Source organism: Sesamum indicum, linkage group LG8 (genome assembly GCF_000512975.1).
Source record: "Sesamum indicum cultivar Zhongzhi No. 13 linkage group LG8, S_indicum_v1.0, whole genome shotgun sequence".
Classification (NCBI taxonomy): Eukaryota; Viridiplantae; Streptophyta; class Magnoliopsida; order Lamiales; family Pedaliaceae; genus Sesamum; species Sesamum indicum.
In genome coordinates this window covers 9,447,566-9,461,212 of record NC_026152.1, presented here as the reverse complement: position 1 = coordinate 9,461,212, position 13,647 = coordinate 9,447,566, and the positions used below count along the sequence as shown (strand labels likewise).

General features: G+C 29.9%; 1 protein-coding gene across 1 annotated transcript; it reads right to left on the bottom strand.

Annotated features, from left to right (window-relative positions):
• On the bottom strand, positions 9,280 to 10,979 carry LOC105168112. Its single transcript, XM_011088058.2, has 2 exons — positions 10,744 to 10,979; positions 9,280 to 9,945 (listed from the first exon to the last, which is right to left on the bottom strand). Exons 1-2 carry the CDS (start codon positions 10,933 to 10,935, stop codon positions 9,430 to 9,432), a joined length of 708 nt encoding a protein of 235 aa, XP_011086360.1. The 5' UTR covers positions 10,936 to 10,979; the 3' UTR covers positions 9,280 to 9,429.

Here is a 13,647-nt window from a genome sequence, read left to right as displayed (position 1 = left end):
AAACAAGACTCTAACTCGACTCCTTTTCGGACATTAATTCTAATAGTGAGAAACTTAAAATAAAACTTTTGGAGTTACAGAACCTCAATCTCTGCCCCTGAATGAGGAATAATCAAAATTTCAATTTTAAATTGCGATTAGAGCTACATAGGATTCAAGTTGAGTCCAACTCATCATTGTTCATATTTATCGTTGTTTAAATTTATCTGCATTATTACCGAACCTGAAAAGCTGCTTTTTTAATTTGGTTTAATTATTGATTTAGCTGAGTCCAAACTAGTTTTATTTGGAGTCGATCTTGATTAATTTGATATTTTTAAGTGTATTTTATTATTTTTATTGCACAGATCAAGCTCTAACCAAGTTACAAGTTTTATCGAATAAACACTGTTCAAATTTGATTTATTAAATTTAATAAAATCAAATTCAAACAATTTTTTTATTAATTAATTTCAATCAAATATCAAGTAATTTAATCCATTTTTTATTTCTCCACCTACAACAAGGTACGTGGAGAATTTCTCTTAACTCTTCCCACCAACCTCCTAATTTTTATTATGATTTGGCCAAAGCAGCTATATTTACATTAACCTAATTCCTATTAAATACGTCGTCCTTTTTTTTTATATATATAATTACATAAATATTTTAGTGGAGTGAACGATAGATCAGTTCATTTAGTGCATCAATATACTTAAAAGTAATAAAATAAATTACAATAAACTCATACTAAGTGAAATAAATATCCACACATCTGATAGTACTCAAATAAAAAGCTTCAATTTGTTCAAAGAATATTGACATAAAACACTAAATTAAATTAAAACGTTTCTGGGATACGTACGCAGGACGACGTGGTCCTCTCAATAAACATAATTATTGTCAATCATCAACTCTATTTCTCTTAGTTATATTTATTACTTTATTTTTCATTAAATGGGCGATAAGATTGACTTAGAGGGTATTTGGGTGAGCTAATATGATAAAAATAAGACGTTAAGAGCTTATAAGCTCTTCACGAAAAGGGGGAAAAAAAAAAAAGTAAGAATTTGCCGACTGTTTTAATAAGATCTTACAATATTCCTTGGATTTAATTATAATAAGATCCCCTGTGTTGTAAAAAATGAAGCAATTTACTTCCTTAGGTAGGGAGGTAAATTACTTCATTTTTTAAAATATAGGGAGAGTAAATTGCTATATTTTAAAAAATACATAGGTATAAATTGTTATTTTATTTCAAGCAACGAAGCATAAATAAATAAATAAAGGTAATAATAATTATAAATATGAGATAAAATAAATTTATCTGTATGCAGGTAAGAAACACGACTTTGGATTCCGGAGAATATTATTGCATATGCATTACGTTCTTATAGTTCGCGATGATATCACCATAGTCGTTGTTTAATTATATGACTTCAACACATTCGAATTCCAACTCTGTGTTTATTTTTTTATTAATAATTAAATTAAAACAGAGAAAGCGTGGTTTCACATTGACAATTCAGTTTTCTTTGAATCAATGATTATCACTTGGAATGTTGCTCCCTACATCCTATTTTTGTTTTTTGTTACTAAAAAAATAATTGATCATATTAAATTAATATTAATATGCTTTAATATAATAAATAATGTATTCGATTTTTTTTAAAAGTAAATAAAAAAAAACACTCATAAATTTATAGTATTTAATTTATTTTTACCCGTAATACGCTTAAGCTGTTCAACACGTATATTGATGGCCTCATGCTTCTTCATCATCATCATCATAGTATTCGGACAACACGTATACCGCCCGTAATACGCTTAAGCTGTTCAAACTTATATCCTCATACATATATATAATATTATTCACTTCAATTATTACATTATAAAACTATTAATATATAATCGAGATAACTACATTTACGTTCTCTAATATATATATAGCCTGCTTTTTATATAATTATAGAAATAACTGTTGATAGTAAAAAAAAAAAAAATACAAGTAGTTTAAAATGATGGATGATTGTGTAAATAATTTTTAATAAGTATATGAATAATTATTTAAAAGATGAAAATAAATCATAAATATAAATATTATATATATAAATAGTAGAGAAAGAGAGTGGCACAGCTCAACCACTTAACTGTCAACAATCATCATTAATTAATAAGAGCTCCCAAGAACATGATGAGAGTATTGTACTGACGCGTTTGTCTGTGATTAGCTGACAAGCATTAAGCCCTCAATTTCAGTGTGAAAACTGATTCTGCCCCACATGTAACTTCAATAATCCAAACGGACCTTTGATACGAATGGAATATGGATATGTATAAATATATATATTTTTTAAATTTTTCATAATTATAAATACACTATTGAAATTATTAACACTATGTTTGTTTTAATTTTCAACTTATTTTCGAGACAAGTCAAAACATATTCAATGTTTGTCATCATTCAAAAACACCTTATTTAGGTGTTTTTAACTGTTTTAGCATAAAAATATACATATATATATACACACATATATGCATAAATATATATAAAAAAGGCATGATTTGACAATGAATAGTAATTTTTGTCTCCCAAAATACAACATTAAACATATAATACTTATTTTAAATTATCTCCAAAGACATGATTTGACAATGAATAGTAATTTTTGTCTCCCAAAACACAACATTAAATATATAATACTTATTTTAAATTATCTCCAAAAATAAATCCAAACATACATACTATCTCTAACACACACTTGTTTATCTTTGTTTTTCTCTCTCTATTTCCACAAAACACAACAAAACACTCAAAAAACGAATCCAAACATTATGTAATAGTCTAACAAGTACATCCGTTCGTAACTTATAAGGGATAATATTTGTTAGAACGCAATTAATTTTTAAAAGTATTTATAATTTTTTAAAATACTAATTGAGTACTTATGATTATGACAAATCTCATAATGCCCTTTGTAGTTTATCATTTTTCTAAAGCCGGCTTATAAAATTCCAAAATATAATTTTATCAACTTACACATTCATTAAAGAAAGTTGGGAGTTTTCAATTTATTTTAAAAATATTAACAATTTTTTCGATTTAATAAAATTTACTATTAGTAAAATATAACAAGCTCCATCATCTTATTTTCTACAAATACTTCAATAATTTCTCTCCTTTGTTTTAAAAAGAAATTATAGTTTCCTATAAAATATGTAAACTCATAAAATCTTTTAAACAAACTTAGCCAAACACCCTCTAAATTTAACTGCATAATATTCTTTCCATAAAGAAATTATCGAACAATGCCTAATTATAGTCGTACTAGATGGAAGTAATGGTTATCTATATTTATATAAAAAATAAAAAACAGACAAACTGCAGTTTGTGATATCACTCAACCAATTCTTTGTTGTGTCAACGATATTTTTAAGTTAATTTTTTTTTCTTTTGGATATATGAAGTACTGATTTATATAATGTATTTTAAAATATAAAAAATTATTATTATTTACACACAGAGACAGCGCGCTACTACGACTAAGGAGAAAAAATAAGAAAAGGTATTATGTGCATTGGTGTTAAGCATGATGATTGGTAGAGAGAAGAGCATGTGAGTAGGTGATCATGTGATGATGCACATGCCCACCACTCATTCATCACTATGGACTATCTTGAACATCAAGTTTTTGTAATTTTCCTACTTTATATATTATTATTATTATTAGGGAATAAATGTCTTGTATTATTATAACATTAATCTCCCTTGTTTACCCAAAATATGTTTGTAAAATTTAATTATATAGTAAGTGTAAATATATAATATATTTGTTATGTTATCGATCAATTTTTATATATCAGTACTCATAACAAATATAATTGATTAAAATTCAAGTTGTCATGTGCGAGCTTCTTCTTAATTTCAGATAGAAGGACCTAATTTGGATTTGGGCTTTCAAGATTCTTATGTTAACCCAAACAAATGCTAGTTCTGTTTGGGCTTCGGCCCAACACAACTCAACCCAAGTCTATGTGACATCAGATGAATCATAATGGATCGGGTTCTGACCCATTTTTGAAATATTTAATCACATAGCAAATATGATTTACTTGTTTTGTGATTGATTTGGTTCGATCAAACCTAACCTAGTTCGAGTAAGAATTTCTCCCTGATCAAAATTGTTCGACAATCTTTACCAAGATTCTGCAAAGTTTTGTTACTATCACAATTTCTAGACCAAGTGCTAATTGAATACCAATCTTGAATGCCCATAATTAGCTTTGCTATTTGTCGAGCTACTTATAACAAGGTTAGTTACGTCGTTCATTCGTAGAGTTTGGTATAATTACACATAAACTCTTTACGATTCGAAAAATCATATTTACTACTCATGAAGTTTGTTTCTGTGTAACAAATCAATCACTTTGTTAGTTAAATTTCGTAGAATTTGTTAATATTAGTAAAATAAAAAATTAAATAAAAATTTATATTTATCCACGATTGACTTATTACTGACTTAATATTAGTAAAAAAAAAAAATTTAAAATCATACATGTAATTACACCAAATTAAAAAAAAAATAGTATAATTAACCCTTATAAAAATTTATTGAAGTTGGAAATAACATTAATTTCCAGTGGTTTGGGTTTGGGACATAAATATTTAATAAAGTTATTTAATGCCCTTAAAAAACAAGCATTATCACAAAACTAAACCATATATAAATACATATAGGACAACTCTTTTCGATGAAACTTAGGTAAACACGCTTTTCCCTCATTTATAGGCTGCAACCGTAAATTAATGAAGTGCCGCTGTTGCCTCTTAATTTGTTACAACTTCTATTACAAGACTGCAGATTTATGGGTAGGAAATTTATGATCATAGTTAGTTACATTAAATTAAAAAGTAAATTATCAATGAGTTTTTTTAAAATTTGTCGTAATTACAAAAAAATAATATAAAATTAATGATCGTATAACAAATACCCCTATAATGAATTAATTGTCACAACAAAATATTTATTAATTTTAAATAATATTTATAATTTTTTAAAAAATAATAAATATTTATAATTATAATAATTAAATTTTCGAGAAGTACTTTATAATTTACCTTAAATTTTGACAAGCAAACTTTAGAGCATGGATGGATCTTAAATTGGCACTTTGAGACAACTACAAGAGCAACAAACTTTAAATTCTTGGAACATCAATGTCGCTATCAGCAATTAATTAGGGTTTTGATCCCTTATTAATTAAGATTTGATATAATTATAAATACATTTTCGTTCTCGAAAAATTACAAATACTTGTTTAGAATTAATGATCATCTGACTAATACCGCACTGCAATAAACGATCACTAGAGGTATTGGTTAGAAGGTCGTTAATTTAAAAGGTATTGTAATCTTTCAAACAATAATGAAGTATTTAAATCTATATATATGTCATTTAATCTCAATAGTGAAAATATAGATACATTAATTCTTATTAATTACTGCTAAATATTCTCTTGTCACAACTCTAAATTCTTTAATTCCCTGTCTGCAATTTGGACCAGAACATTAATTTATAGGTATGATCCCCATAATTTTTTAGAGTAAATGAGCCTATATACCAACACTATTGGAACTGCAACTCTAGGTAGTAAAGCAAAATTTTGGCTTCTATATATCTAATATCTCTATTTTATTTCTTGATAGAAAATTAGTGGCATATGAATTATAACATGCAGTTGTTAGGAGACAATCCAATGGTTCGTGTACAAAATTTTCCTATGAAAAATCTCGTTTTCAAATATTGAATCTTTGCATCTGTATTGGGTGTTTACTTTCAATGTCCAAGTATTTGATTTACGTAATGAGGACTAGTTTAATTAATGAAATTGAAATTTCATGACTAAATGGTATGGGTTTGAATCCCATCAATATGTGGACACAATTGTTGGTTTACTGAATTTCACAATATAATAGTATCCGATTCACTAAAAAGAAGTATTTGATTTGTTCGAATGAAAATCTTGATGTGTATACATATGTTATATATATATAGATAATTGATCGATTTAATATTCTAAATAGTAGAATTATTGAAAAATCTAAAAAAGAAACATTTAATGAAACAGACGTAGCCTACATACAAGTCGGGTCGATCTAAAATAACGATAGATGTACATAAAATTGCAAAAAATTAACCCAAAAAAAAAAAAAAAGGCTAAGAAAACAATTGGTTTCATCTGAAAGGGTAGGTGTGGTATTTTAAAAAGCGTGTAAGATGAAAGAACAATTATTATGGAATTAAATGTAAGTTAGGTAGATAATGAATGGGAGGAGTAAATGCGATTTAGGTTGAAGAAGGAGGGTGAGGAATTAATCCTTATAAATAGTTTAGGTGGGGTACTGTTTTCAATCATTTATTCTACGGTCAGGAAAGTCTTTGATGAGTTTTTGCAAATTTCTTGCGCAGCAGTTGCATTTAGAACCACTGCTGCAGGAATTATGTGGTTTTAATGCATTCCTCACACTCCAATACTATCTCCATTTTTTCATATTATTACCTAACTTTGTTCCCCCCACCCCCACCCCCACCCCACAGTTTTTCTCAAGAAAACTCTGCCCTTTAGTAATATATTTCTTATTTGAATTAAATTTGATTGAGTCCAATCGATTACTTGTTAGAAGTGATATAATCTGTTATGAGATTTGGTCATTTTCTTTAAATTGTACATCAATAATATGATAACTATATTGTACTTACGGTGTAATTGGTTCAGATTTTTGACTTGACTTGGTCTGGAGTTGAATTTTCCATTAATGTTAACCACCATAATTGTGATTTCAAAACCTTTTCCGTTAATACGCACAAACATGAGCTTGCTTGCAGTAGTCAGTAGTCGACTCATAACTTGATTATAAGTTTCTGATTCACTTTGTATCTCGAATTATATGTGTTGTATCTAAGAAATATTTATGTAAAAGTTGTTAAGTAGGGTGAGTAGAATGTTGAGGGGGTCTATATATTCAATAATTTCACTTGTTATGTCTAATTACTTCATATCCAATACCAAATCCATCATACTTTAATATGGTTGGTATTTTCTCAATTAAAGCATTAAATGCAGTCAAACTGAAATTATTTTTCTTATTTTTAAATTTTATTGTATCTTCCGACTTACATATCTCAAACCAAACTTCTCGTGTACGAATAAGATAAAACTTTCTATGCAAGATTCAATTAGTAAATTATGATGATGCAATAATTAAATTATTGTAATTTTATTTTTTTTTAATATAACGAATTCAAAATTAATTAAAAATATAGAGTAACACTGCTAATTTATGATGTTTGTATTTAGTGAAAACTTCATTAAATTTTACCAATATATTAAAACATGAATTATGGGACGAAAAATACAATTTTAATATCATATGGACCCAAAAGAAAATCCATATGCATATAAAATTTGGTGCTTTTAATGTCCAACATTAATGTCTGAATTGAAATATTCCACCTCTATATTCATCTTTGAACATCTTTAACTTGTCATTACTCAACTTCTATAACTGCTCTATGTATCAATCTTTAATTTCATTATTGTATTTGAATTCATTCTTTGACCAAAACTATGTTGAAAATTCAATTTCTCCTAAGAAATTTAATATAAGATGTTTTCTTTATTTTGTTTATATGCAATGTGATGTAATAGGGTTTAATAAAACCACCTTTTGATGATTTTGCCCCTCAAAGACCTCTAATAATTACCAGACAGAATTAAGGTCCGTGTGTTTTTCATTAGGCCGGTTAGCACTCGACCTGAAAAACCTGGAATTTGGCTATTGATGCCTACCATCCAAGGGCTCTCAGAATGATACGTGGCTTCATACAAGTTCTTGCAATTGGCTATAAATACCGATTGAACCATTTCACTAGGTATGCATGAATTATTTACTCTCTTAGGATGAGGGTTCAACACTTTTAGTCCTATGCTTCACGGGGTTTTGAAAATGGTCTCAAAATTTATAAAACTTGGCACATTTAATCATTTATTTTACGAAATTTTGAAAATGATTCCAAAATCAGGACTAAAGGTGTAATTTCACCGGTCAACCCATTATCCAGTTTGTAGGCTGTCACCTGACTCAGGTCACCAAGTCATCACTAATCTCGACCCCGATTAAATTTTGATATTTGATTAATTCAATAACATAAACGATAAACCTGGAGAATTCATTTCGAATCTGATTATTCAGCAAAGAACTGGAAAATCAAAATGATCACTCTCCGTGCAATTTAATTAATAACCGGAATAGCAGGCAGAGGACAATAAATTAGAATGGAACAAAGTTACGAGCTTCTATATATCCACAGTGGGACTGGGATCTTAAAGTCTTTCGTCAAATCCAACAGCAAAAGCACATTCAATCGAAATTTTTGCGTACAAGGTGGTAAAACACTAATTGAAATGCTGTAAGAAAGTAGGTGTGTGTATTCAAAGACGGTAGGAAGAAATAATTCTCATTTATTATTTGTTAGGTGCATAATATTAAACAGTCTTTTGGTATACAGTAATTTGCCCTCATGAAGCAACCATGCAGCATTTACAACCCTCTCAGCTCTGACTCAAGCTATCTATTGCCTCTGTCTTTATTTTTTTCAGTTCAACTTCTGTCTGGTTTTTATAAGAGAATCAAACACAAAACCTCTGAGGTGTAATTTGAAACTTGTGAGTTCAAGATTTCTCAGGTTCTGATCATCAAGAAATAGTTCTGATGATTTAGCAGTTATTAAGATAGTTTTGTGAATTGATATAAGTTTTCCCATTGTAACTCATCGGTTGTCTTCCAATTATGAAGAGCGATCAAGGTATACGGATCACCTGATTCCCGAACCTGAAACAGGAGATCGTTACGTTTGTGGGGATCGTCTCCAGGCTTCCACTACAACCATCCAATTAGTTAAAGTTAGTTTGAATTCGTGGGATGCTAGGGTCCAAGAGCTAGATCTCATAATATAAGTATATATTATATGACAAGCTTGCAACTAATTGTTGTGATTTCGAATCATCAACCTGGGTTTACGTTTGGATCAGCAACGACCCCTATTTTTGGGAATTTTGAGGGTATTATTGTCTTTTCAGGGGTATTCCAGTTTTACCCCAGACAAATAGATATTTCATCAACTCTAAATCCTATGACACATTATTCTGAATCCAAACACAGTGTGTAAGAATCTGTGCAGCCTAATACCAGACCTAAGATGCAAGCAGATGAATTTGTACTGTAGACAAGGGGATGCATTCACGATTCTCAACTTAGATGTACCACTGCAAATAAAATAAGAGAGCTCAAACCTTTAAAACATTTATGTACCAATTCTTTCAACTTATAGACCTATTTTTCTATCTATACAAAAAATTAGAACCATTTGATGGGCTCTTCCAAAACTTTCAAATAGATATGTTAAGGTCGATACGAGGCTTCTTGGCTGCGACAGGCAACGGCACGTTGCTGTAGCATCGAGGGCACTTCGGATTGCTCCTTGAGATCAGCACATAAAGCAAACACCCGGGGCACCCGGCTGCAAATGAGGCCGACGACTTCTCTTCCTGATAGAGTTCGCTGTCCTTGACCGAGGACGAAGAAGTCGAGCGGGGTGAAGATGACTTAGACATCGATATCGATCGTTTCCTAACGGTCTCTTTCTCTGCCCTCTCCAGCGCTGATTTCACTTTGTCAAGAGTGCACACACTCTGATAATTGGACGACGAAGGGGAAGCCGACGATGAAGAAACGAGCTTCAAGTCTAAGCTAGCCTCGTCGAAGAGGTTCAGCGTTTGCTTCGATGTTGGAGGGATATTGAGGTCCTGAAACTTAGCCGTGATCTTGCTGCTCCGTGGCTTGGTCTCTGAAGTTGAAGAGGAAGAGTTTGTAGAGTTGCATCTCTGGAGATAAACTTTTCCTGACTGCAAATCACACATAACCAACATGAGTTGACTTATAAACAAGAATCAGGGGAATTTTCCACAGTCCAAGGAAACGTACTAAGTTGTTGAGACCAAGAATTCATGCACTATGATACTAAAAACAAGAGCAACAACATATGATTTGAACTGCAGAGAATCTAAGTCCATGAGGATTGGTTTTATACGCGTATAGCCAAGGCAGAAAAGCTACGGATACAGTACAGCGTAGAGCTTTTTATTCATAAAAAAGCAGTGAATGAAATCCTGAGCGGAGAACTACAAAAACACACGAATAAGAACAAAGAACATTAATTCAGACAACTGAAATGAATGCTACAGTGACAGCTTCCTGTTCAGTAATAAATGCACGCAATTCATCAACTCATCAATGCCCATCAACATGGAGATTGAGATTCTGAGTGAATTGCCACACAAGAACAGGTAAAAGCAAACATGAAAAGGGCAAGAACGCATACATTTAATCATACAGCTGAAAGCCAAATTACAGCAAGAAATAGTAAAAAAGTAAATAAAAATTAAAAATGAAGCAGGAAAAACAAGCCCACAAGCAATCTTGATAAGATTAGGCAATAAACAAAAGAAAGAAAATCTTTATACATATAAAAAAAAAAAAGGAAAAATCAGCTCTTTTATGCTCGTGCATTATTAGAAAATCAAGAATCAAACAGAAAATCAGAAAATTAAATATATATATATATATATATAAACTTGTTTTCTTTTTTGGTTTTTGGTTTAAATAAAAAAAAAAAAGGGAAGAACAACAGACAAAGATTATACCTTTAGGTCAAGGCGTTTTTCCCAGCCACAAGGGACTTGCAGGTCGAGGTCCAATTCCTTGGATTCAAGGGTACAGCACCCTCCAAGCAAGTCCCTAGTGATCGGTGCCGCCGTCGATTTCGCCGACGCTGGTGACTCATTTGCGTCACCACCGCCCATCACTCTGACGAGAGAACTGACGTCGGCCGCCATCCCACGAAGAACAAATACTCTCTCTTCTCTTCTTTTCTTCGCAGAACCGAGTGAATCCCTCAAATTAAAAAAAAAATTGATTATGATGAAAATTAATAAAACTGTTTTTTTCAACAATATTATTGATTCAATCAATAGATGAATATATATACATAATAATAAATAATAAATTGTACTAATTTTCTATTATATCAATATGACTGTAAATAAATTACAAACTCATATAATATTAATCAAATTTTCACATATTGGATAGAACTCGAATTTAATCATTGGACCTCAACCACCACATCAAAACAAAAATAATAAAATTACTATAATTATTTAAAGTCCCATTATGAAGAATTTAATGTACATGATATATATTTATGGGAAATTTCTTTAATATTTTTATGGTAATTAATTTTTTTAATTATTACAGAGAGATTCTAAATTTGTAATTTTGTTTTGAGGGCGTCGCATTAAATGCACTAAAGGACAGCTGTGAATTAATGAGACGCTAAATACAAAGAGAGAGAGAGAGAGAGAGAGAGAGAGAGAGGTGTTTGATAGGTCTCATAAATGCAGCTAATCACTTCTTCAAATTTTATGCATTAATCGCTGTTTGTCCTCTCTATTAATCAATACTTAACACCTTTCCCTTTCCCCATTTTCCTTTTTCTTTAACAATTCAAAACTCATTATACCTTATTTCTAAAATCAAAACTGCTTTCTTTTAAATATATGCTCCCAATCACCTTTCTAACTTCACTCTCCACAAACTACAACTAAAGCTGTTTGGCAAACACGTCCTTCTCATACTAAAATAACATTCAGATTTATATCATACCGATATAAATTAAATTATATTATTCGATATTTTCACGTTGGTCCGTCTTAAAAAATTCTCAATTTCAAGAAAAACAATATTGATAAGGGTAGTAGTATTAATTAAAGTAGATATTTTGTTTGACTAGATAATAATCAAACTTAATTCCTTGGACTTGAAATTAAAGTAACATGGGGTTGCATTCAATTTTTGGTGGATTGTTCATGTGGTGGCGCTATGCATCAATTGTTAACCACTCCTAGTACACAATTTATAGTCAACCCTACATTAAATATCTAACACAAAGGTGTTTATGGCCTCAAAAATATAATTTTTTACATAAATTATTCTAAGTTACGGGTCAAAAAATATTATTTAATTTTCTATTAAAATTGGCTTAAACATAAAACACTTTTTCATCTTTCCGTATGTGTTCATTTTTCCAAATAGGATTTTAAATTTTGCAGCCAAATAAATTAATTAAAATTCAATGATGTCAAACCCTTATACATAAATATTCAAATAATAATGTCATGTAATAGTTTTTCTTACATTAATTAAAGCCACCAAACTCACACCAAAAATTTGGCATCAAATTAAATAGCGACAAATAAGATGGCATCGTGCAACTTTTAAGTTTGGCAAAGTGCGAGTTTCATTCTATCCAAATTCATACTCAATAAATATTTATGTATCTACGTGCTTTTATCCTAGCCGTTAGAATGTTGATTAGATTTAAGATCTGGATTCTACCCATTAAATTTTGTATTTCTTTTTAATCAAGGTATTTTGTTTGCAAATAATTATTAGTAATCATGAATAAATAAAATCGAGTTTTTACTATTATTTGTCATAAATAAGAATCATAGTAAAAATAAAATTAAGGTAAATATTTTAACCATTTTAAGAAAAATTACTGATCGTAGTTAATAATTATTTATTATTAATTATTACAATTAATTCTTGTCCTGCACAAAATACTCTAGTGTTTGTGATGGGGCAGGCTGGTTCCTCTCTAGTGGCTACCTGTCTCCTTACCGGAAGGTGAAAATGAAATTGGGAGATTACGAAAATTGAGAAAAAAAATTATGAGCACTTTTGTATTGTTCTAACATTTTGGTAATAGGTCAAATGAAGATGATGTGGCTGCCAAAACTCATAAGACTTGTCATAAACTCTGACTGCGACATTTCTTGTCACCACCTCGAAGAACCACATGTCATTATGATCCACAACACATTATAGATAATTACATTTCACCTTTTTTATGTACGTTTTGTTTATACAAATTATTCATATATTTTATGTTATCATAAAAGTTATTTATGACAGTCAAAAATTAAGGAGCATTAATTTGTGTAATGATGTTCGTTTTTTAAGACCGTACGCGTAATTGCTCAAAAAATATGAGTGGTTTGTGTAAAAAATATGGACAATTCTGATGGGTGTATGTATAATTTTTCAAAAGACAGAAATTGTCGGTGTAAATAGACCACAAGTCGGGAAGAATAGATGTAATTATCCCGATAATAATACCCTATGCTCTATGATTTCCGAGAATTAATTAAGGAAATTTTGACAATAACTTTAGTATTTCATTGAGCTTCTATTTTCTAGAAAGTATTTTTTAAGTCGACGTTTTGATATGAGATTCACATCTAAATTTTGAAAAAAATAATAATAATTCAACCACCAAATATCGTTTAAATGACCAAATTCACACTATATGATCCGATAATATATTTGATCTCCATAGAGGATCTCGATCATAGTATGATCATGATAGTACAATTCGATCTCATCCCTATAAATATGAAGTCCCTAATTGTCATATACATTTTTTTTAAACTATTTTTAATTTCACATTCCTCCGACTAATGAACAATCGCATTGCATGTGTTTTG

Coding starts and splice junctions, on each gene's coding strand:
- LOC105168112 (XM_011088058.2), bottom strand. CDS start 10,935: ATGGCGGCCGACGTCAGTTCTCTCGTCAGAGTGATGGGCGGTGGTGAC. Junction 9,946..10,743: donor AAAAACGCCTTGACCTAAAG/GTATAATCTTTG, acceptor TGTGATTTGCAG/TCAGGAAAAGTTTATCTCCA.